Consider the following 25,049-nt stretch of genomic DNA (forward strand, 5'->3'; position numbering starts at 1 on the left):
AATTTCTTGGGGTCCTACTCCCCAAGTGAGTCCACACGGTCCGAACCTTCCGAATGAACCCCCGAGTTTTCCGAGGGCTAATATTTATGTTTGGACACTACTTTAAGTCAATACAATCTAAAACACCGTAATGGACGATGCTCTGTCTTGGTAGGACATTATAATTGAAATAAAATAGAAACTCGTTATCATTTGGGCTTCTGTATAGTAATATTTTAAGTTCACTCACAGTCAAACCTTTGCGGCAACGCACAAGTCCTTTGGAGATTCATCATACAAACAATATCCCCGTGTTGGATACCACTGCCTTGTATGGTACTGTCATCCTGAAGAGCTGCTGTTTTCAGATGATCGATAAGATGGCCATGGGTCATGACGTTCTTGGCACTGTCGCTTCTGCTGAACTCCAGGATCGCGGAGTAAAGCTTTTCTTGCAGGATCAGATGTTGGTGTTGGACGCTTTTCTTCAGATCTCTAACAGTTTCATGACCGTTGGTTTTCACAGTGAAGAATGTTCCTGAAAAAAGGAAATTATGCGTTAAATAAATAAGTGTTATTGCTGTGAGACATTTGTGAAAACTCGAAATAAATTAACCTTATCATTTATCTCCTCTCGTAAGACTGGAGTATATTTTTAGTAAACATTTTCCTACTATGTTTACATAAATTTTATTTGTACTATAATTCTTGCACTAAATTCTGGAAGTAGAGAGATCAGTAGTTTTCTTACTAACGGGCACACACACACACACACACACACACACACCCACACACACACCCCCCCCCCACACACACACCCCACACCCCACACACCCCCACCAACACCAACAACCCTCCCCCCACACACACCCGGAAAAAGAAACTCTTCAACAAACACATAGATAATCTGCAAGGCCCTGATGAGGCCTTTAGTAAGTTTTATATGACCGGGAATTTCGATAGGATTTTTTATTCCCTTCAAAAAGTCTAAAATGGCAAATCCTATTTCACATAGCTACGAGAGAATTTCTGACACAAGCTTGTTTGGTTGGCCAAAGCAAACATTGTCCTCCTATTAAACAAACTCGATCTCACCTTCCTCTCTCTGTATTTGTATGCAAGGCTGTGACAACACCTGTAGCGTATCTTCATTTTGGATACCGTAGTAAGCCAGTGATCGGTCGTCTCTAAGAGGACGTAGGTGCGTCGTAGTAAAATACGCTGATCCATGTGAAACCTGATTGAGCCTAGACTTCAAGCCTTGAAGTGTCTCGTCAAGTGATGTATCTATAACGATGATGTTTTCTAAAAATATATGATGGTGAAAACATACCTGATATATAATATAGACTACCCTGTAGGCTGTTAATGGAGACCTATGCTCGTTTTGAGATGAAATTTGGAATGATTAGTAATAATTCAAAGACTTATAGTATATTCTTCATAAATAAAAAGGAGATAAGCGCACTCTATTATAAAAAGAAAACAAAACAAACAACAGCACTTGACCGTTTTTGGTCAAATGTTTCTATGACTTGATATTTTTGAACAGAACACGTGTGTCATGACCAGTGATGACAGTGGATCTTATTGAAGATGGATCTACTCATTTAATTAATATCATTTATTTAACATGGAAAAACATAGGCATGATCGATGGGAATTATACATATTTATTTACTTATTAATATATGTATATTTATATATCAATATATTCATATTATCATTTATTTACTTATTAATATATCTATTTGTTTCAGATATCGTTGTACACACTTGAAATGTAATGCATACCATTTTCAAACTTCACATGAAGTCTAATGTACTGTAGAAATTGAATGACATCACCGTCATCTACACCATAGTCCTGGAGAGAACTTTGGTCGTCTAGCTCCTTGCCCTGATAGAGTAACTTCAGAGGATGACCTGAGAGACCACTGGACTGCTCGCTAGCTTTCTTGATAGATTGCACTGTAGATCCGTAGGGAACCTTCAACCACAAACTATCTTTACCTGGATTAAGAAAACAGTAAAGTTTGTTTAACTAGCGGTCACCCGTCTTTCGCGGTCAGAGTCTTCCGCGGTTGGTAAATTTTGTATATTTTGTGTACATGTAAATGTTTTATTTAATGTGATTAAAGGTATGAGAGGAGATTATCATTTAGAACTTAGAAGTATAATATTTAGTATCTTTTCCATATAAATCAATGGCTTGAAATTGCAATTAGATCATGATCGAAGCAAGTCTTCTTGCCACCATATCATATCCACTGTGAGAAGTCTTGCCCTGTGGGATGCTGGCGGCTCTGATATTTAAGATTTTTATGTTTCTACAGTACTTTTGAGCCCATTTTGGACAAATTTGTTGTACCTTTTAGCTCATTTTTTTATAATTTTCATCCAAGTTTGTCCCCCACCTTGAAATGTACCTTGCTGCCCCCGCCTCCTGCAAAAGTCCTGGCTACATCACTGAGCAGATGAACACAATTTTAATCACACCCCTCTTGGCCCCCTGTGGCCTGCTGGGTGATCTGATATTTTAGATTTCTATGCATTTGTTGTACTTTTTATTTGTTAGCCCATTTTGGATAAATTTGTCGTACTCTTACCACTGTGCAGCTGTGTTTTTCTTAACCATGATCTGTTCATATGGGAAGTCTCAGTGAAATTGTTCAAAAGTCACCCATTTGGGTTACCAACAGGTTTGGCAACCCTGATTAATTTGTCCTTCAAAAGTTTCACTTACAAACTAATTCAATAAACAAACACTCTACTGTTGACTATAGGTTCTCCATAAAAACACAGAATACATGCTAATGTTGATAAATTAGTTGAATAAACAATAGATGTTAATTGAGTTTCTACTGTGTCATGTAATAGTTGAGACTACAGGCATACTTCTACTGTGTCATGTAATAGTTGAGACTACAGACATAATATCCTCACACCGCAGGCTATGTCACCATTAGTGTATTGTGTTGGCGTGAAAAGTTTTAGGATGCAGGTGCTCTGGTAGTGGCTTTGAAACTAATTAACATAGTTTGACACCCTTAACGTAAACAAAAACAAAATTGGACGTTTTATTGGGGTGCGGACAACTTTACTCTACGCAACGCAAAAATCCGTTTTCCGAAATAATGTAAAACGTAGAAGTTTTTAGCCTTACCAAGTCGCCAAACTCAGTAATTTATTATAGATAATAATACTATTTCACCAAAAAATAATAGCCTTGACGCAATGATTTTAACGGTATATACAGACAATGTTTATAGGCATACTTCAATATACTCCCTTCTGAAAAAATGTATGTGGTAGGTTTTGCATACCCGTAATGTCACTTCCGCATTCATCATCAGAGGAACAAAAGACATTAAAGCCATAATGTGTGATTTTCTTCACAGCGACGCCCTCAATTTTACTCGGATTTCTACTTTTTGCATAATTTTAATGCCCAGTGATGTACTAAAATACCACGTAAAAGACTAAGCCTAAGACTAAGACTAAGTGTTTTAATAACAGTAAAATTTAACTTTTTATATTAAAACCGGGTCGACCTGGTTTTATTCAGAGTTCAACGATCGACTGCTTGCTAACATCTCCCGTGGATGTCAGCGTATGTGTACACACGTCGAGCGCGATGCTCCGTGCAGTATTACATGTTATGATCGGCGAGCGTGGTACACGCATTGTAGGCGCTGGAATGAAATCGCAATTTTCTTCGTTATACCTCATTTGTTTGGCTCGAAATTTAAAGGGGATAATGTGATCAGTGAAAACAAACATTTTTAGGAATATATTCTTTATGCAAATCACACATTATTGCTTTAATTAGAAGTCTGTTGTGACTAAAATATTGATGTGGCGTAGGATCCCAGATAGCTAGACACCGTTGGCGCAATGTTGTACCAAAGTAGTAAATTACGATCGGTATGCCATGAGTTCGAACCTCGGTATTGGCATATCATTTTTTAAAAACTTTTTTGGTTCCTATTAATTTGTAATTCAAAATTGCTTATGTGAAAATGTATACATTGCACTGGGAAATATATTTTAAGCACTATTTTTTTCTGTAACGGGGCAAATAGAGCCAAAAGCGTACATGGGGGGAAAACATTTCGTCCAACGCCCAGGCAGTGTTGCTGTTTGTCTGTTTTTGCTTACGATATTGGCTGTTGCCGCATTAAAATAACGTAGACCACCATCGTCTGCAAATACCAAGTACAGGGTGTCCCAATAAAAAGAGGCCCCACATTGCGCCCTCTTTTTCTCATATTTCTGAAGAGTTGATCTAACATATTTTGGTATGCAAGGAAACCTTTAATCGTTAGCTTTAATAAACCAAAACAATTATATCAATTGGCTCACAACTTTTGAAGATATGCTCTTTTAGAGATATGTACCCGTTTTTCACTCTGTCCACGGAGAAGGTTTGGCTACTTCAAAGGTTGAAAATTAGTACACATACCATGCATGAATATCAAACATTCCTCAATGAGAACTTTATAAAATAACTTTATTTATGGAATGGGCTTTACCTGTAGGTTTATGGGCAATGAAATTTGTTAATAGTGTCATTAATTTATGGGTAAAATGGATGCCGAATGGGACTTCTTTTGCTTTATTTGCAATTACTTATTTTTCTTGGTTATTTATGCCTTTTTGTTTTATTATGTTTCTTACTTTCTTACTTTGTTGTTTCTTGCTTTTTTTTAAATATTTACAACATAAGTCATTTCTCTTTTTAGGATAAAAGGTAGCCCTAAAAGGCTGTTTGGTTTGTCTTTGGTTCTTCTGAAGTGAGTTTACTGTGCTGCTCTGCCCTCTACCCGGTTGCCTCCTTGGCGAATACAGGTTTCAGCCCTGGTCCTCATTGCATCAATTGTGTTGCGTACCATCCTTGTGCGCCGGATACTTGAGACTGCATTCAGTAATATGTTTGCGAAGATCTTGGATTTTGCCACAAAGGAAAAAAATCAAGTGGTGTGAGGTCTGGTGATCGTGCAGGCCATTCCACAGCATGAGCCATCCCAACCACTCCGTTTGCTATCCGTGGACAGAGTGAAAAACGGGTACTTTTATTCAAAAGGGTATATCTTCAAAAGTTGTGAGCCGATTGAAATGATTGTTTTGGTTTATAAAAGCTAACGATTAAAGGATTCTTTACATACCAAAATATATTTAATCAACTTTTCAGAAATAGGAGAAAAAGAGGGCGCAATGAGGGGCCTCTTTTTTTTGGGACACCCTGTAGTTTGAATAAAACGGCAGAGCATTAGACTACCATATGCAAGAGGTCATGGTTCGATCCTGCAAAGCACATCGCAACTGTTGGACGTATAAGAGACCGATATAGATCCTATTCTACAATTTAGGGATGTTGATGCCACGCACTTCATGGACGGTATATTGAACAAGAAAATGCGTAACAATATCACTAACAATATTTTCATGGTTATTACCTGAGAACTGGATGGCGATTTCGGTAAAGGCATTCTCATAAAGCGACTCACTTGACGCTTCTGTAAATTAATAAAGAAAAAAAGACTAGACGGTAATATTTTCTGATGATTAGCCATTTTGTTAGTTTGACAAAATAAATGTTATAGTTAAGTAATAACTAACTAAGCAGATGGAGGTAATTTACCAAGGACAAACGACGCAAGACTGCTTCTAGGATATTTTGTATCCGACTAGCCAAAAATAAACTAGTCAAAAATACCCACTAACCGCTATCCCCACTAATCTACCTTTCCCGAGTGAAAATGATTTTTAACTCGATGTATTTTGGTACAGGTATTATCATCAGGTGCAACCCTTTGTATCGGGGCACGGAATCAGAATTTCTAATTTCTACTCGACCCAAAGGCTAAGAGCAAAATTGTAAAAAAAAATGGGAGTAGCCTTTCTTTTCCATAGCAGTATGATTATATTAAGCTTTAATGTTTAGCTGAAGTATTTTACTTGAGCCTGGTCCCATCAGGAACCAAGTGTGTGTCCGCCGGATCGACCGGTTAAAAAACACACTGACGGGCTCACTGACTCCACACTAATCAGTTAGGGAGAGATCAATAACATACTTAACTCCGTTATCTATTTTGGACAATGGCCGAAGTACAATGTCTTTTGCATTTTCCCAACGCTCCAATGTAACATGGAATCTATTATAATAGGCAAGATGACTACAAGAAACGAATACAGAAAGTTGTAGGAAAAAGCGACGACATCAAACTGTCTGATCAATATGAGCTCGTATGAGCAGCAGCTCTTCATGGTCAAACTTTGAATTATGGTGAGTGTTACATAATTATTTGTTTCTTTGTAACAACTGAACCGATTCGAACACAATTTACATTGATATGTAGAAAACAGGTTGTGCTGCATGTTCGTTTTTACATTTTGTAATTCCAGTAATGTACCTTTGGAGTTATAACAGTTATAACCAGGTTATTTTTATTGACACACCCGGTAATTCTTTATTGGCATACCCTGTAATTTCTTTATTGGGACACACTGTATTATAAGGAGCCAATGACCTTATTTTTTTCAAGAAAGCACATTACCCACCTTGAATCGTTTTCCTGTAAGCTGTGACCAATCCCACAATGACTCCTATGTCCGGTCTTGCTCTTCTATCTTCAAGCCAGCACTGATGCAACAGTCTCGCGATCTCTTCTGGACAATCGTCAGGAATTTGAGGTCTTTCCTTCTTAATGCACACTCTCCACATGACATTCTGATATTCACATCCTTTAAATGGAGTTTGTGTTGTGAATATTTCCCACACTACTATGCCATAGGAATAGATATCAGACTGTGGTGATAGATGGTGCTCAGTAAATACTTCCGGGGCAACCCATGCCCATGTACCTTTAACCTCGGTAGTTACTGTCACGTCAGAAATTTTGGATATTCCAAAATCGGTCAATTTCAAACTTTTTGATCGCGTTATCAAAAAATTGTGCGATTTAATGTCTCTGTGAATCACGTTATTCTCCTTCAAAACTTGTATTGCTAATGCTGCCTCCTCCACCCAGCAGTGAGCTATAAGTTTGCTTAAAGGCTTGTTGGTATTTTGATCGAGATACTCACGCAATGACCCACCTTCGCACAATTCTAATATTATGTAATAGCGCGGTAGTTCGTCAACGATACCGATAAGTTTGACGATGTTTGGGTGTTTGAGTTTTGACAATATTTGTAGTTCTATATCATCTACTTTATTTAGTTTCTTTGCTGCTGCAAATCGACTGTTAAGATGCAACTCTTTTATGTACTTATCCGTTTTCCATTCAACTCTGTAAACCGTACTAAATCCTCCTTTTCCAATTTCGTTTTGAAAGATAAACTCCTGACGATCAAAAGAGATGCAGTCGGACATGACTATATCTGAAAAAATATATAACATTTTGAAATTCTATGAGTAGTATATAAATAATTAAATATATCAGAAGAGCACACCTCAAAATATTATAATCTTAGATTATTCAGTGTATTGCTCCATTAGGGAAATCCCCGATAATGTAAAGTGAATATGACATCATTTTAAGAATACCCCCAGGAAGTGAATGTGACAGAATGGTCTATTAATAGATTGTGTTTTTTTTGTGAGTATAAATGGTGAAAGCAATTTAGTTTTCTCTTTGCAGAATATGAAGAGATATTGTAGGCTCTCTTTAACGTGTTGGTCGTCGTTGTGCTTCAAAAGGAGGTACATTTGAACCAGTTTGCATAGGCAATGATGTGCTATTTTATTACAGTAACGAAGGAGATTTTGAGTATATGAATGTGCTCCTCCTCCCCAAGGGATTAAAATTCTTCTGTCAATAGAGTGAATCAGCGCGAAAGAAGCATCTTAGCTGGAGAAAGTGTCAACTTTGCAAGAATTTGAGCATTTCTGTGCGAGGATTTTATACGCAAAGGATATATAAATGCAAGTGTACAATAGACTTCGCTGAACAGCGAACAAGGATATACATCAGCCAGCCAGAACATTGTCAGAAAATTATAATCAACAAGAAGAAGACTGCTGGTTAAGTACGTACTACTGATGAGTTAAAATTGTGATTCTGTGATTATATTGTATGTGGGTTTATTGTTTATGTACGAATCATATTTTACTTTTAATTAAAGACTTGGATTAATTTTAAGACTTGGATTTTCTTAACTTAATCAAACAGTGTATTATTGTTGTGCATTCGTGTGAATTTGGGTAAAAGGTGATTTTGGCTTTGAGTCATCACGGCTCTTAATAGGCTTGACCCTAGGGGTGTATCAGGTGTCAATGTTAAAGGAGGAAGATAATTATGCACCCGTATTTCATTTCAAACCTTTTTCATAATTTATTTCCCTCGTAGTTTAATGTTATTTCTCCGTCTCGAGTGATTTACAAAAGCTTCATGAATGAGGAGATGCCAGGTAAGGATTTATTTCCTTAGCACGAAAATATATCTTTAACCGGCAAGGAAAACTGGTAAGGCTTTTTTCCTTACCTGTTTTGAGAAATAAGAAAAATTTTATTTTGAGAGGTATTAGAATTTCGTTCCTTACCACGAACAAATATTTTTTAACATTGCTTGATTAAAAGGAACTAACGGTGGAAAATTCTTAACTTTCAGTTGTTTTTAAGACATTCAATTGTACCTATCAGAACTTGTTTGATGACATTATGACCCCTTTGTGGTTGATGGTCACATATTAGCAAGCAAAGTAGTAAAATGCGACCTTTTGAAGGTAACCCTTTAAAATCAGTTCACAGGAACTTGGAAGTAGTGATATTTTTAATAAAAAGGTGATTTTTTCGACCTTAAATCATGCCGTTTCGAGGAAGATTCATAATATACGCTCGTACATCAACATGGTAGGTGTATCTAATATGTGACCGTACACGACGAATGAGCCGTGATTCCTCCCCGGTTAATTTTGTTTTATTTCGTGTTTCGAAAATATATACCATAAGCTTTAAAATGGTATGTCATTTGAGGTTATGGTTTGTTGAACTTTTTTTTTATTTCTACATGTGTCTCTTTTTCCACATTGCTGGTAACAAATATCAAACAGTCATAATTGGCGGTCATTTCAAATCATCCCCAATTCAACGAGGTTCAGGAATATCCTCTCATTGTTAATTGTTGGTTATACATACCTAGACAAAATACAATGCTTGAACACCACTTGAACAGGATTTAGCCAAAGCAAGCAAAGACCAGAGCTATATATCAAGAATTCTATAGATATGTAAGGAGAAGCTTATTATCCTCTTCAACAAGAGGATTATTGATTGGTTTAAAAGGTGTTTGACTATCAAAATGAAATACATGTCGCGCCAACTTGAGGTACTGGTGAATACGACCTTCATGCACATTTTATACTGTAACTCAGAATACAATATTTAGGACATTTACGGATCATTCGTGCTGTACGATCATATATCGTCAGCCTGCTACGCTAAATGCCTAAATGCGCTAAATTTTTACATGTTTCTCATTTGCAATTTTGATTTTCTGAGTAATAAACCCACAATTCATCAAATTTCCAGCCGCATTCTTCATTACTAAAGTAACTTGTGGAATACATCAAAAGAGATGCATTTCACAAGTCCATTTTTTAAACCTTTTTACAGAGGGTATGATACAGGTAATTACGGCAACTCTGCCAAATTACAGCTCAGTAGGTCAATGTGTTCACCTGATCTTATTCATCTGAATATTTTGTGCCATTCTGAGCAGTGCTGTACTTGGCCACTGGCAATTAAGCGCACTGTGGCGATGGACCAATGTTGACTCACACTTACAGAAAAACCAAATAAGTTATGTTGCTGTAATTTGCAGGATAGTTACAAAACATAATTGGTATTAACATCCCCAATTTTTACAGAAAAATTATGAAAAATAAAAGAATGAGCTCAATTTAGAAATGTCTGTGCAAGCAGTGCACAGTTGAGCTCCCTGCATGTTATGGGAGTGTTCTAATCAAGTTGATGGTTCATTGGTCATCCCTAATTATATATTTAATTTGATATAGATTTTATAATTATAGGTTAATAACTGCGCATTAGTTATTTGGAGGGCTTTGTGAATATTCCGAGGTCCAAAGCAAAATGTTTAGATTTTTCACAATGCCCGACATATAACTGATGCAAAGTTATTAACCGAATTCATAACCGTCACTTTTAACTCACCACTCAACCAAATCTCAAGATTTTATTCTCCGAAATTTGTTGAAATAAACAATTTTTATCAAAACTTATATTTCGCCCTTCAAAAGTCGAACAGGCTAAAACGGACTTACCAATTACAGCACTGCGCAATCACGCCATGTGCAAATATGGTAGTTGCGTGCGCGTGTAGAGTTCCGGCGCAACAGATGCGCACTACGCGGAAGTCATTGTACCGCGTAAGCATACGCGGAGGTCATTGATGGATATCAATAACCTCCGCGCCGGTGTGCGTATATCATCTAACGAGCAATTTAATTGGGACGCACATATGGCGTAAGACGCAGAGGTTATGAATTTGGGACCGCACAGTGTCAACACGCTATATTATAAATATTTTTTTCATACAGCTCCATACTCCGTTGGTGAAATCAATATTCTATTATTGACATAGATAAAGAAAGTTTACATATGCATTGGGATATACACGTGTGATCGAATATATGCTTGAGTCGCTCGGCCTATCTCGAACAAAATAGCCATGCGTAGCTATTGAAAAACGAGAGGATTCGTCGTACTATCACGGCAATTTTTGACACGAAGATATAGGGATGATGACGCTGTGGACCGTAGACAGCGAATGGTGATTTTTATGTTAAATGTGTTGTTGTCTTATGACTCTTTATGCGTGATATTATATATCTCACACGGAAAAGGCTTTATATAATGTTTATTATTATACTTTACTTACCATCGTTGTCCCACTTTAATTGTGCTCGTGCCGTCTTCTTAATATTAATAAATTTAATGCGAAACTTTCAGACACTTGACGAGCATTAGATATCGGTTTTAATGTGCGAAAATACAATTTCGCAATAAAATATTGGAAAATCCGAGATTAGGTTTCTATTTCACGATTATTGTATTGCTATTATTAGATTCTGTATCTTTATGTACATATACCAAGCATGTACCATGACAATACTGGAAAAACCCTATATCCGATACCAGTATTGCCATGAAGCATGATCAAACCTATTGTATATTCACACCCAAACTATACAGTCAGTGCATGCAACGGATAGCGTTTTGTATCACATACACACATTAAGGCGTCAGAAGTGACACGGATATAAATGAAGAGGGAAAATACGCAAGTGAATCACTTTGACCTGTTCCATGCCGCAATTATAGACTCGGACTATAATACGTATATAATAAAATTTATATATTTTATTATAGAGGACAATGCCGGATAATTATAGAAACTATATATGTTCAGGTGAAAGAAAAATCCGAGCGGAAAATGTTGGATGATATTCGCGTTGCAAAGTTTACTCAGCGGTAAGAGTTCCTTATATTTAGTGTACACGTACAGTTATCAATTATTGATTTAATAGGTGAAGCAATGACCTTGAACTTTTCTTTTGTTATTTATATCAAAAAGGCTAACCGTTTAACGTTTGCATGAATACACACATGTAGTACTATTAGTACTGTTGCTAAATCATGTTTAAAAAAAAAATGATATCATTAGGCATTATGGATTTGTTGTGAATCATATCGCCGATATGACTGGTTTATATTAACTGTCATATGTACATGTACAAAGAATTTTGACTAATTCAAGGACATACAGTATTGTGTAAAATATAGTACATAAGGTGCACATATCAAGAGGAAAAACGCTCGGTGTTTATTACAACTAAAATAAACACTGGGGTGATAACACCTCACTGAATGACTAGGTTCTGCATATTATAGGCCTACTTGCATGCCAACCCATGTGCATGCAAACTTTGAGGTACAACATTTTTACACATTTGCACATTGAAACATATGTGAGTGGACGCGGCGAATCAGCCGTAAACTCGGCAAATTGTATTCTGAGTTAAAGTGTAAAATGTATGTGAAGGTCGTATTCATGGTTACGGTTCGCTATCTCTAAGGTTCGCTATCTCTAAGGTTCGCTATCTCTAAGGTTCGTTATCACTAATTACGAAAAAGGTCCGCTATCTCTAAGGTTCGTTATCACTAATTTCGATTAGGGTTCGCTATACCTAAGGTTCGTTATCACTAATTTTAAATAAGGTCCGCTATCTCTAATTTGGAAAAAGGTCCGCTATCACTAATTTATTGAAGGTTCGCTATCTCTAAGGTTCGCTATCACTAATTTAAAATAAGGTCCGCTATCTCTAATTTTAACAATCCTGGTATCCCTAAGGTTCGCTATCTCTAATTTCAAATAAGGTCCGCTATCTCTAAGGTTCGCTATCTCTAAGGTTCGCTATCTCTAAGGTTCGCTATCACTAATTTTAAATAAGGTTCGCTATCTCTAATTTCAAACAAGGTTCGCTATCTCTAATTTATAATAAGGTTCGCTATCTCTAATTTTAAATAAGGTTCGCTATCTCTAATTTCAAACAAGGTTCGCTATCTCTAATTTATAATAAGGTTCGCTATCTCTAATTTTAAATAAGGTTCGCTATATCTAATTTTAAATAAGGTTCGCTATATCTAATTCCAAATAGGGTTCGCTATCTCTAATTTTATATAAAGCCCGCTTCATATCTGTAATTGAAAATAAAATTCGCTATTTTAAAATAAAGCCCGCTATTTCTAATTAAAAATAAGGCCCGCTATAAGGCCCATCTAATTTAAAATAGGACCCGTTATTTCTAATTTACTGTAAGGTTCGCTATGATCATTAATTTTATTTTAATAAACATGATAAAGTTTGCAAGATCGCTATACTGGTCCGGTCCGAACAACCCAGAAAGAGATTTGAATCAGTTCACCGTCGCGTACCAGTATAGGCCTACAATTGACAGCCGATCGCGTTGCGCTCAGGTGTTGGGGATATATGTTGTGTCCCCCTAAGAAGTGAGAAACCTTTCCAAAATGAAGACCTAATTAAAGTCATTTGGTGGACCATTTTGGCACAAGTTTTTTCTGTTATAATTGTAGGCCTATAAAATAATTGTGTTAAACATAAAGTAGCGGGTGACAAAAACGAAATCGGCGACTTGTTTATCCACTATTGTCTATGCAGGGGGAGGTGTCTGAGGAAGTTGGAAAATTGGAAAATTTTCCAAAATTAAGGAAATTAAGTTCCAATTGAAGCCATTTGATGCATCATAATTTATTCACACTATTTTACTTGATCAAACCAGAGAATATCTTCTCTGATCCAGTGGCGTAGCTGCCGGGGGGCAGGGGCAATTGCCCCCTGGCAAAAATTGCCTATTTGGGCACCCGCCCCCTCAGACCCTGCGAGAGAGAGAGAGAGAGGAAAAAAGAGAAGGGGGAGATAGGGAGAGGAGGGGAAAAGAGATGGGGAATCCATATTCGATTATTATCATTAAGCATGGCAAAAATTGTCTATTTGGGCCCCCGCCCCCCTAGTGCGGGGAAAAAAGAGAAAGGATGGAGAAAGAGGAAAAAGATGGGGAAGAGAAGGGAAAGAGAAAGAGGGAATCCATAGGCCTACGATATGTAGGGCCATATACGATTATTATCAATATACTCGACAATATACTTGTACTGACTTCTTGAAGACAAAGAAATATAAATCTTTTGAAATGCTAATTGCACAAAAGCACCTGTAGGAACAGTATATTGACTAAAACAATAAAATGGTCAACCCAAAAAGAAAAGTCGAAAAAGGTGGTCAAGAAGGCTGTGTCCGACATGTTTCTTGTAGCATGCCCCAACCGAAAATTTTCAGTATCGATACAAAATTGGCCGATTATAAGTCATTTACCATTGAGCTATTTCAAACTTGGGGCCGGATTTACGATTAGACCAGATGGGTACCGGGTCCAGGCCCCTAAAATAGCCTAAGGTATGTTCCCCAAAATACCATGTTTTGGACCGAAATATGGCAATATTGCTAAATCTTGCGCGCTTCGCGCGCACTGACCTTTACGTAAAATTTACCTTCATTTTGGGTTCAAATTGTCTGAAATTGGACATTTTTAGCGAGCTTTGCACGCACTTTAACCAGGAAATTAGCAAGAATTATGGCCAAAATTCATTTCTATTAAGACCAAATTAGTAATAAAAAAGCAAATTTTTCTCAGTAATAACCCGGTTTACCATTTTCTCTCTTGGGCCACTGTATTGCCAAATTTAAACGTATTTACCTTTGTTTTTTATTTTTCTCTGATATATTTGAAAGTGTATACTTTTCTTTGAAAGTACACTTTCTTTTCGATGGGGGTGCGTCGCACCACTCGCACCTACCCCCATTTTCGTTTGGTGGATTTGGGCCCCGCCCCATGCCCCCTGGAAAAAATCCCAGCTACGCCACTGCTCTGATCACACGCATACATGAAGAACCACGAATATCAGTAAGTGACTTCTGACATCATTTAACCTTTACGTCATGTTGACTTTTTCATGTTCCCTTCACATTTGACCTCATATGACCTTTGACATTGTGTAACCACAGGTTGACCTTTTCATGCCCCCTCATATCAAGGATGATTTGCACAAAGTTAAAGCCCATTAAGGGCCCATTTTTACATTTGAACTCGTTTGACCTTTGACCTCGGATAAACTCAGCTTTACTTTTCATGTTCACCTCATATCAAGGATTATTTGCACCAATTTTAGGCCCATTTTAGCATTTGACTTTTGACCTTGTCATGTTTTTCTCATATCAAGGAAGCTTTGCACTAAGATGAAGTCCATTCAGGCAAATTTGAGCATGTATCCCTAATCGGAGCTGTTATTAAATTGGAAATGAATGTAGGCCTATTCCCGGCAAACGCACGTACAGCGAAAAACCTGGTGGCGTCCATGCACGCGCTTGTGGATGTCCTAATTTTTTCACGTGCATTTTAAATAGATAAAGACACGAAAACGCATGGAATGCTCCTTAAATGGTACATACCACCCAAAAAAAACTTTCCACAGACTTTAGGTGCTAAATAGGGGTCGCATTTTTAGGCCATACGTCGAGTTACTTCCATCTTTAAATATATCATTGATATCATCAAAATCAGAACAGGGGGTCCTTTATGCAATTTATATCTTCCAAACAACATGTGATGGAAAGGAAAACAAGGATTTTTTCCCAACAAAAGGGGTCACTTTGGGGTCATTGTCATTTGGAACATCCTACCATAAAGCAGTTACATCAATAACACATCCGGCTTCAGATCGGCAGCTTTACCAGCCACCCGAAGACCGCAGCCTCCTGCTTCCATCAACAGGTGGTAACTCCCACATCAAGTTTATAGTAGCAGGCCATGAAAATATTGATGACAAAATTCTCTATCTTGTAATTTAGTTTTAGTGTGTTTAAGAAACGGCTTTTTTTTTAAGAGTTCGTGTACTTTATGTGTATATTTTCACCCGTATAAACTATTCAACTCGAGGGCGCCTTTCCCGCTTTATTTAAAATAATTTTAAGTCAGAGATAGTGGGCTAATTTAAATTAGAAAGAGCGAACTTTATTGAAAATTAGAGATGTATAGTGGGCTTTATATAAAATTAGGAATAGCGGGCGCTATTTAAAATTAGAGATAGCGGACCTTATTTGAAATTAGAGATAGCGGACCTTATTTGAAATTAGAGATAGCGGACCTTATTTAAAATTAGAGATAGCGGACCTTATTTGAAATTAGAGATAGCGGACCTTTTTTAAAATTAGAGATAGCGGACCTTTTGTAACATTAGAGATAGCGGACCTTTTTTCAAATTAGAGATAGCGGACCTTATTTAAAATTAGTGATAACGAACCTTAGGTATAGCGAACCCTAATCGAAAGTAGTGATAACGAACCTTAGAGATAGCGAACCTTAATTAATTAGGGATAGCGAACCTTATTTAAAATTAGTGATAGCGAACCTTAGGTATAGCGAACCTTTATTGGACTCGAGTTAGTGATAACGAACCTTAGAGATAGCGAACCTTCAATAAATTAGTGATAGCGGACCTTATTCAAAATTAGTGATAGCGAACCTTATTTTAAATTAGTGATAGCGAACCTTATTTAAAATTAGTGATATCGAACCTTAGAACTAGCGAACCTTATTTTAAATTAGTGATATCGAACCTTAGAAGTAGCGGACCTTTTTTAGGTATAGCGAACCTTTTCTCTATTAGAGATAGCGGGATTCTGTCTCCATAGACTTTACACGTTAGTGATAGCGAACCTTAGAGATAGCGAACCTTAGAGATAGCGGACCTTAGAGATAGCGGGATGTCACCGTATTCATAGGTGTATCAATTCGTTGCGACAAGTATCTTATCAAACGCTGTTTAAATCAATTAATAATACTACTGCTGAAGAGGATAATAAGCTTCTGCCTATTTCTAAAATCCTGTTCAAGTGGTATATAACAAAGCATTGTATTTTGTCTATGTATGTATAATCAACAAATATGAACAATGAGAGGATATTTCTGAACCTCGTTGACTTGGGGATGATTTGAAATGACCGCCAATTATGACTGTTGGATATTTATTACCAGAAATGTAGAAAAAGAGACACACGTAGAACCGATAATAATACAATTTTGTCGAAGGAACATAGTTCAATAAATCATAACCCCGCTTTTGGATATCGTTTGAAGTCAAATGATATACCATTTTAAAGCTTATGATATATATTTTCTAAACACGAAATAAAACAAAATTGACTGGGGCCGACTTTACGGCTGATTCGCCGCGTCCAGTCACATATAGGTATGTAGTTCACTAATAAGATCTTGTCCTTGAAATTATGGAATGTGTGGTAAGCTATTAAAACTAAATTAGATCACATGGAGGATACCCATAGTGCAGTATATAGCGCGTGGTGCAGAAATTCATAGGGTGATATAGAGTGTATGCAATAAACCAACCGGAACGGTATAACAATTGAAATGGCAGCCATGCTGGAGGACAGTTCTGAGATAACTTAAGATGACAGAGAGACAGGTCTCTAGATCGATTCCACAACCATTCATACCTATCACACGTTTTATTGTATTATCATGCGAATTTTCCCGTGGTACCTTATGGAGGACAGAATTTTATTTAAATGAGGATGACTCTTTTATGAGTGACGTCGTTGCATATACCCTCTATAAGACAACGGTTAAGGCCGGCTTACACGATGCAATTTTCCATGCAATTGCCTGTTGCACAGACCTTGGAAAAAGATTGCTTCGTGTATTTTGGATTTGCAAGGAATTAATCCCCCAAGCATCAGGCAAAATAATCCCCCGAGCAACAGGCAAAAAGGTAGAGACATGCTCTACTTTCAAGGTTGTTGCATGCAATCTAACCTCCTTCAGCCAATCAGCTGAGTGAACAACGGCTGATCACTGCATTCATTTGGGAATGTGTAGGGACCAGCTTGATTCACCATCCACAACATGATAAATGTGTGCACATGCTACATTATAATACACTTGTAGGCCTATGTTGTTGTTGGTGGTGGTGTTTAGCCCTTTTGATCTTAGTTTTCCTTAGCCTTTTATTTATGGAAAATTGTATAGATATACAGGAGAGGATGGCAATCTTTTGCTTTCAGGACAACACATGAGCCATTTTGATATTAATACGAAAATCATTAACCACTACTTATGTTTTGAGTATATCCCAAACCTATGGCCACGCTCAAGGAATTGCAAGGCCGAACATTGCTTCTTCTATTTTGATCAATTGCACAGCTTCATGGTCAGTGAGCACATAATCTCACCCACTAAGTAATGGGCCTTGCAATGGAAATTTCATCGTGTAAGCCCACCTTTAGCAAAAAACAAGTGGCATTGTTATTGTAAATATTTAATGGTAAGTGGCCTACTTCTGAGTAATTGTGGATTTTGAACAATTCTAAAGAAAACCGAAAAAAGAAAGATCCTGAAAACATCTATGATCAACCCATCACGCCCTCTACGGCAGTCCCTGTTGCCTATAAAAGAAAACAGTCAGATTGGATGGGTTGCCAGTCAGAAATCCTTCACAAATCCAAGGATCATACTAGCTTCTGCAGTGATTTTATTAATGTGATTCGACCACCTGAGGTTACTAGTGATCTCAATACCCAAGTTGTTGTGTGAAGATGTTTCTTGCAGCGTTGCATTGCCCAGTGTGTATTTAAAGTGTTTGCATTGTCTTGTATGGGATATTTTCAAGGTGTAGCATTTTTCTGTTTTAAATGTCATCTGCCAGTTATTTTGCCATGTGGTTAAAGTGTCGAGGTCGGTTTAAAGTTGTTGTAATGAGCGTCTGTGTCATTTTTGATGGGCTTATATTGGACGCAGTCGCCTGCAAATAACGTAACTGTTGATAAGATGTTGAGAGGGAGATTATTGATGTAGAGCAAAAATAGAAGAGGTCCTAATCTGAGTTCTCCCCGTCAATGACCACCCCCATGTTTGCGAATTTTAAAAGGTTGGTGATCCATGAATGTATGTTGCCTGTGAGTGTGTAAACCAAATCGTTAAATGTCTGTTTGTCTGTCAGAATCATGTAGATCACCGGCATCCGGTCGCTTATTCCAGGAACCAGAATGCAGTTTTCTACCAGTGAAGGATTGCTTGTAAAAAACAAGTCAAGACTGTTCGTGTGTCTGGTTCGTTCTCGCACCATGTTCCAAAGAAATTATCTGGAATATCTCCAATAATTTATGGCACACTTTAGGATTCTTACCAGTGAGTGTTTCTTAGCAAATGTCTGGCCAATTAAAATTACCGGCTAGGCAGATGACTGTACCCTGGTCAACTTTCATGCGGCTAAGAGATAATCTCAATTGTTCTAAACAGTTTGGATCTCGCTCACTTAAAGTTTGGTTAAAGGCTCCAATAATAAATGTTCTTACAACCAGTTAACTGGAGGCTGACCCAAACAACTTCACACTAGGTATCAACTTCAATTTAGTGTGTACCGATCAAGTCTTCTTAGCACCACAAACACACTACCTTTACGCCCTGTTTCCCGATCTCTACGGAAATGGATGGAAGACTTCATTACTGGATATGTGACTCTTGAGCCATGGTTCCGTCCCTATGATGATATGTGGGTTGTGGTTCTCGCTAACACATTAACACTGGCAGCCAGTGCTTCCGTTTTTTACCACGTATGCTCTCGCAGTTGACCACCATAGTTCTAAGGGAATTGAAACGTTGTTTGTCAACTTCAGATGTTTGTTTCTTTTGAATGAAAGATGAAGCATGTGTTGGGGGAAACTCACCTAAAACGAGAGCTGGGTGGGGGAAACTTGTCCCCCATCCAACTGATTTCGGTCAGTATATTAAATAAAAGAACATATTGTTTTCATTTTTTACCATCAGGTACAAAAGATGTCGGGGACTGTTACCTCCATTGCATTTGCAGATCTCAAATTCAAAGAAATAATTGGCAAGGGAGGTTCTAGTACAGTCTACAAAGTACAATGGACTAAGAAAGAACGAGATAATACTACAGATGAACTTGTACACAGTCGCAGAAAAACCATATTAGCTGCTGCAAAACGCCTCAACAGAGTATCAAAATCAGAACTAGACATATTATCAAGACTTCGTCACCCAACTATCGTCAAACTTTTGGGTGTAGTTGATGAAAAGCCCGACTTTTTCTTAGTATTTGAGTTATGTGACGGCGGAGAGTTAAGATATTACCTAAAAAACAACGCAAAGGATGGTCTTCACATTTGTCTTATCACTGCTTGGGGAGAGCAGGCCGCAAGAGCAATTGAATACCTACACAAGAAACAAGTTATTCACCGTGATGTGAAATCGAATAATTTTTTGATCACCGGATCAAAAAATTTGAAATTATGTGACTTTGGACTAGCCAAAGAAGCAGATTCGACGGTCACAACGAAAGCAAAAGGAACGTGGGGATGGGTAGCACCAGAGGTGTTTACTGAAAATCACCTATCGCCGTCATCTGATATCTTCGCCTATGCAACCATGATCTGGGAGCTTCTAACATGTTTGGTGCCATTTGCTAGAGCCCCGTATGAAGAGGTCTGGAAGAGAGTATGTGACCAAGATGAACGGCCGCAAATCCCAGATGATTGTCCTGACCAGATTGCCGAATTAATGACACAATGTTGGCAAGCAGACAGAACCAAACGTCCTACAAGTGAGCAGGTTGTTCAAGTCATCTCTGAATACAGGAAACAAATTCAAGGTAGGCATTTTTTGACGTTTTTATAAATATCTTGTTATAGGGTATAATCCTTGATATTAAACATAAAAACAAAATTCGTACTTCGTAGTATAAGTGGCCAAAAAAGAGAAGTAATAAATATGATGAGGATGAGAAGTCGACCGTCATATGAAAATATTGACCCTTTGTATTGAAGATACATGAAGTTTCTCAAAGACCTAAACATTGTAGATCTTTTCTTCCCAGCTATATACATCATTAGGTTAAATAATGTCAATCTTAAAATTGGTACTATATAGCGAATTTAAAAAAAAATCTACATTATTTATCATCAGAAGGACATTCCTCGTATTCAGCATGACGTCGGATGCGATATCGACATTTTGACGAAAAAAATGACATGCCACAGTAATATGTTATAATGCCTAAGTATAAATTAAAACATCCAAATCAAAACGGAATACAATTTCTTTGAAAGCTGACACATCACTTATTTTGACAAAATAAATCATATAATGTCAAATAATAATTATCACACTGTATCATTTGTGTGACACACCCTGTATTTATTTATATATTTATTTATCTATTTTATTTTATTTATTTACCTAAAGAACAACATGATGAAGATGTTTTGCAGAAAACGCTTCCACGCACTAAGATCAATGGAGTAGTCAATGACGTCGGTGGTAAGAATTAAAATAATTATTTAAATAAATGGATCATAAACTCAAATCACATATTAACTGGGAGAGGGAAAATAAAGATTATAAACGGTATCAACGCAATGCTCATTATTCTGGTTGCAACTGGTAATATGTTACAAATTACTATGTCTTGCCGTGTATATGTGAGCAGCTAGTGCAGCTACCATTATTGCACCGGTATATTTCTTGATTTCGACAGTCCATTAGCACTGTTTGCTTGAACGTCCTCTCCCTGCTCCTAGAATTAGTCAATAAAACTCAGATAGGAAAGATTTCCATATGTTGACTATTTGATTCATTGTTCCTCGTTTTTGTTGTTGCCAAAATAGTGTCAAATTTGAAATTTCTGATCCTGTTTATTTAATGATTTGGGCCAACGTAGTCAGGTACTTTCTGTTAAGTTTGTGGCCATGCGGGTCTGGCAATGCACTTTAAAGATATTCATTTGATGGTCACAGCGTAGGATACTAGTAAACATTAAATCCAATAAATTATTTACTTGAGATCAGATAAGGTACGGTAGTACTTTTCAGGTTGCCTTTTGTTAGACGTAGAAAAATGTCCTCCACCAATCTTTTGGTCACTCCTCTTCTCTTGGATCTTCGTACACAAGTCTATTTAGCAGATTAATGTATCTGGTATTGATAAAGTATGTCATGAACACTTTCTTTAACATGTGTTCTTTCTATTGGGAGCACGGTGGCCTAGCGGAACGGGCACTGACTCATAATTGGAAGGCTGCGGGTTCGAGCCCCGGCGACGTCATCGTGCTGTGCCCTTGAGTAAGGCACTTTATCTCGATTACTCCTCTCCACCCAGGTGTTTAAATGGGTACCGGCATTCTTAAATGCTGGGAAGGTAACACACTCGCTGTAGAGGAGGTGTAGCGATCCCCTATAGCAACATTACATGGAGGAGTCTGGCCCAATCGCCAATGAAAGAGAGATGGGCACGCCGAATACTGTTTATACAGGATCGTCTCCTTTACCTTTTTTCTCTTTCTATTAATGTTTTACAGACACCCAAATAGCTGTAGACGCACTACATGGAACCAACATTGCCAAGCTAAAGTCAATCATGCTTCTGAGGTCCGAAAGCGATGATGTGGCTCACAAGTTCACGATTTTTCATGGCGACAGAGATCTTGAAGACCACTTGACTCTCTTGGATTATGACATCGGGGAAGACGAAATCTTGAATTTGAAGCGGACGATAAAGGTGTTGATTAACATGACGGATGCATCAGGACTTGGTAATTTTAAGGGAATACTGAATCACACCAATTAACCAAACAGTCTTATAGGGGTAATTTATAGTGAGAAAAAAGATCCTAAACATACAGTAATCATATTTTTTTTTGCTATATTCTTTACTCACCAATTATCCAATTGAATTTAGCTACATCCAATGAGATCAGAGCACTTCTGACAGATACCATCGGTAGCATCAAATCCAAGGCCGGCGGCTACAGGGAGGCTCGTCTCTTCTTAGCACAACAATATCTAGTAGACAACACCAAGATTGCTGAGTGCACAGAAGAAGATGAAGTTCAACTGTCTCTTGAATATCCAATCAAGATATGTGTGGCTTTTCACGGTATAATATTTAACACTTGCACTTCTTTATCATCATCTTCTCCATTCCTTCTTTGTGTGCTTTCTCATTATTCACACGTCCTGCCATGTATTCAAATGTCAATTGATCTGTATGCAAATTTTACATTTGCTTAAAATACTGTGCAATTTTTCAAAAACAAAAAATGATATGTGACATGATCTAGTCCATGGTGGCCAAAGGCGGCAAATTTGAAACTGGGACAAAACTTCAAAAGCAAGTATGCCAGACCTCAACTGTTTCAGAATTAGATAGCCTATCGTTTGTTTAAGGTTATAATTGTAGTAACTCAGTTTTCAAAAATGCCTCCTTTGACCCCCATGGACCAGATCCTGTCACATAGTATGTAAAAATAAATATCACATTATTAAACGGGAACAGAAGAGAGGACGAAATTTGAACTCTTATTTTAAGATAATGGTTTAACACGAACTGGGGGATAAATAAGGGTGATGTTTGTGAAGTCCTTGTATTATTCCCTGGCCAAAAAAAATCCACGTCTCCTTGGACAAAAGAAGTTTACAGAACATTAGCTGAAATTGTTCCCGGGAAATTATTGCACATCTCGTTTCTCTCTTTCTCTTTTTCTGAAGACGAAGAAGACAAACACGAGGGAATGTTTTACCCTTCGCAAACAATTCGTGACATAAAGATGACCATGTCGGATGAAGACGAATGTCAATCAGATGCAATATCTCGCAATGGAATTCAACTTGAGGACCATGCGACAATAGCAGAGTGTGGTATAAAAAACAACGACATACTTGAAGGTAGTGTATGGGAAAATCATAAGCATTGTAATTTATCATGAGCTCGTGTTTATACGATTTATCTTACTTTACATGTTTACAAGCAAAGATTATTGAATTACAATAAAAATTATAACATACGAATAGTAGCTAGTAGAGGTGGCAAAAATCAACTGTCCTTTAGGGTACAAACTCACAAGCCTTTACAAATGATAAAGATGGAAATTATTTTGAAAAATATAAAAATGATAAAGTTAAGATCAATTAAATTGTTAAGGAGTTGCTAAATGTGCTTATTTAGAAGACCAAACATTTTAGTTTTTCCGAGGTTTTCAGTAACATCCATTTGAGTTCACAAGGAAACTATAGTTTAAAAGTAAATAAAAGTTAGATCATTATAATAAGTATGATAAATCATGTTTATAAGGAGTTAAATGATACTGTTGCTTAAAATAAATCGTGTATTAAATCATGTACTGATTTTTAAATGAATCATGTATGCACCTGCCATTAGTTGCCAGGTTCGAATATCGGAACATTTAAATTCTAACAAGCAGTGGAGTCCCAGTACGGAAATGTTGCGAATATAATTAGTGAATTTATTTAAGATTAAATTCTCATATACTTTTGTTAAGCCGATATCAGATTTGTAAAATTAAATTCACTTAACATAGGTTGGAAATGGAGGCCGGAACACACTATCTGGCATGTCTGGGGATACTATATTGGATTATGCTGGGTGATGGATGAGCAGCTTGCTATTTGTACGAGGGGCAGAGTAGAGGTACATCAGGTGACGGTAGCAGAGACCCATCTTCTGTACAGATTGCAATCAGATGGACATTTCAATCCGTATAAAGTGGCAGTAAATGGATCCAAACCTGATAGGGTATTTGTTCTAGGCTTCGATGGTGATGTATATCAGTTTCCTTGCCATGAATCATCTCATCATGATAGCAAATTCAAGGTGACAGGTGAAGACGAAAGCGCCATCGCCGTTGCGTCAAACTTTACAACAGTTGTGATAGGCATCAATGGTTATGACAATAGTGGAGCCATGTTAGTACTTAGACTGCCCGATTTTAACCAACAACAGCGCGTCAATCTTGACTTTATTCCATTGGATCTTTGTATTACCACGGAAAACTTACTAGCTATGGGTGAACAACAGATACTGTGGAAGAACCTGAATGGTATGGATGACAATATCTACAAGCTAAAACCACCAGATGGGTTTGAATTCAACGGTGTGGCTTCTGTACATATTTCAAGGCAATGCTATGTTTGGGGATTAAATGTAGTCAATGCCAAGATGTCACTGTTCAAATATACCCGTGAAAATGATGCTGAGGGCAATGCACGTCTAATCAACTCAGGATTTGTCATTCAACATCAAGATCGAGGTCTATACTGCAGTGCTATATCGATTTCATCAGGTGGTATGATTGCCTGCACTGATGCAGACGACGATGTAGTGATATACACTCTTGGGTGAGTTTGTTTGTATTATCATGGCGCTCCATTTCTCAGATGTTGTGTTTTAATTTACTAATATTAGTTTCTTAAAGGCATAATCTGCAGGGATTTTGGACTATAAGAGTTAAGACCATTATTCATTCTTATGGTGTTTTTTTGCACAATTAAGTAAATTGATAATAATGTATGCAAGTAAAATAATATACTTAATTTACGGACATATTTTAAGTTAATAATATAGTGTGTTTTTATGTCCTG

At 37.3% G+C, this 25,049-nt stretch overlaps 2 protein-coding genes across 2 annotated transcripts in view; one reads left to right on the plus strand and one right to left on the minus strand.

Moving 5' to 3' along the window:
• Positions 1-11,064, minus strand: part of LOC140153012 (mitogen-activated protein kinase kinase kinase 21-like) — a 16,312-nt gene extending 5,248 nt beyond the window's left edge. The window contains exons 1-6 of the mRNA XM_072175629.1: positions 10,884-11,064; positions 6,544-7,365; positions 5,439-5,498; positions 1,774-1,992; positions 1,075-1,284; positions 230-517 (exon numbers count right to left, since the gene is read on the minus strand). Coding sequence (XP_072031730.1) covers positions 230-517; positions 1,075-1,284; positions 1,774-1,992; positions 5,439-5,498; positions 6,544-7,357 — 1,591 coding nt within the window. The 5' untranslated portion in view covers positions 7,358-7,365; positions 10,884-11,064. The remainder of the gene's footprint in view (positions 1-229; positions 518-1,074; positions 1,285-1,773; positions 1,993-5,438; positions 5,499-6,543; positions 7,366-10,883) is intronic.
• Positions 11,065-11,257: 193 nt separating this feature from the next.
• On the plus strand, positions 11,258-24,810 carry LOC140155444 (uncharacterized). Its single transcript, XM_072178305.1, has 7 exons — positions 11,258-11,476; positions 19,423-20,266; positions 20,860-20,934; positions 21,971-22,204; positions 22,351-22,548; positions 23,160-23,336; positions 23,990-24,810. Exons 2-7 carry the CDS (start codon positions 19,432-19,434, stop codon positions 24,808-24,810), a joined length of 2,340 nt encoding a protein of 779 aa, XP_072034406.1. The 5' UTR covers positions 11,258-11,476; positions 19,423-19,431.
• The last annotated feature ends 239 nt before the right edge of the window (positions 24,811-25,049 follow it).

Source organism: Amphiura filiformis, chromosome 1, assembly GCF_039555335.1.
Source record: "Amphiura filiformis chromosome 1, Afil_fr2py, whole genome shotgun sequence".
Taxonomy (NCBI): Eukaryota; Metazoa; Echinodermata; class Ophiuroidea; order Amphilepidida; family Amphiuridae; genus Amphiura; species Amphiura filiformis.

Bases quoted from the DNA above. Each gene is read 5' to 3' on its own strand.
- LOC140155444 (XM_072178305.1), top strand. From the start codon at position 19,432: ATGTCGGGGACTGTTACCTCCATTGCATTTGCAGATCTCAAATTCAAA. The intron at 20,935-21,970 runs GTAAGAATTAAA...AATGTTTTACAG, and splicing joins AGTAGTCAATGACGTCGGTG to ACACCCAAATAGCTGTAGAC. The intron at 22,549-23,159 runs GTATAATATTTA...CTTTTTCTGAAG, and splicing joins GATATGTGTGGCTTTTCACG to ACGAAGAAGACAAACACGAG.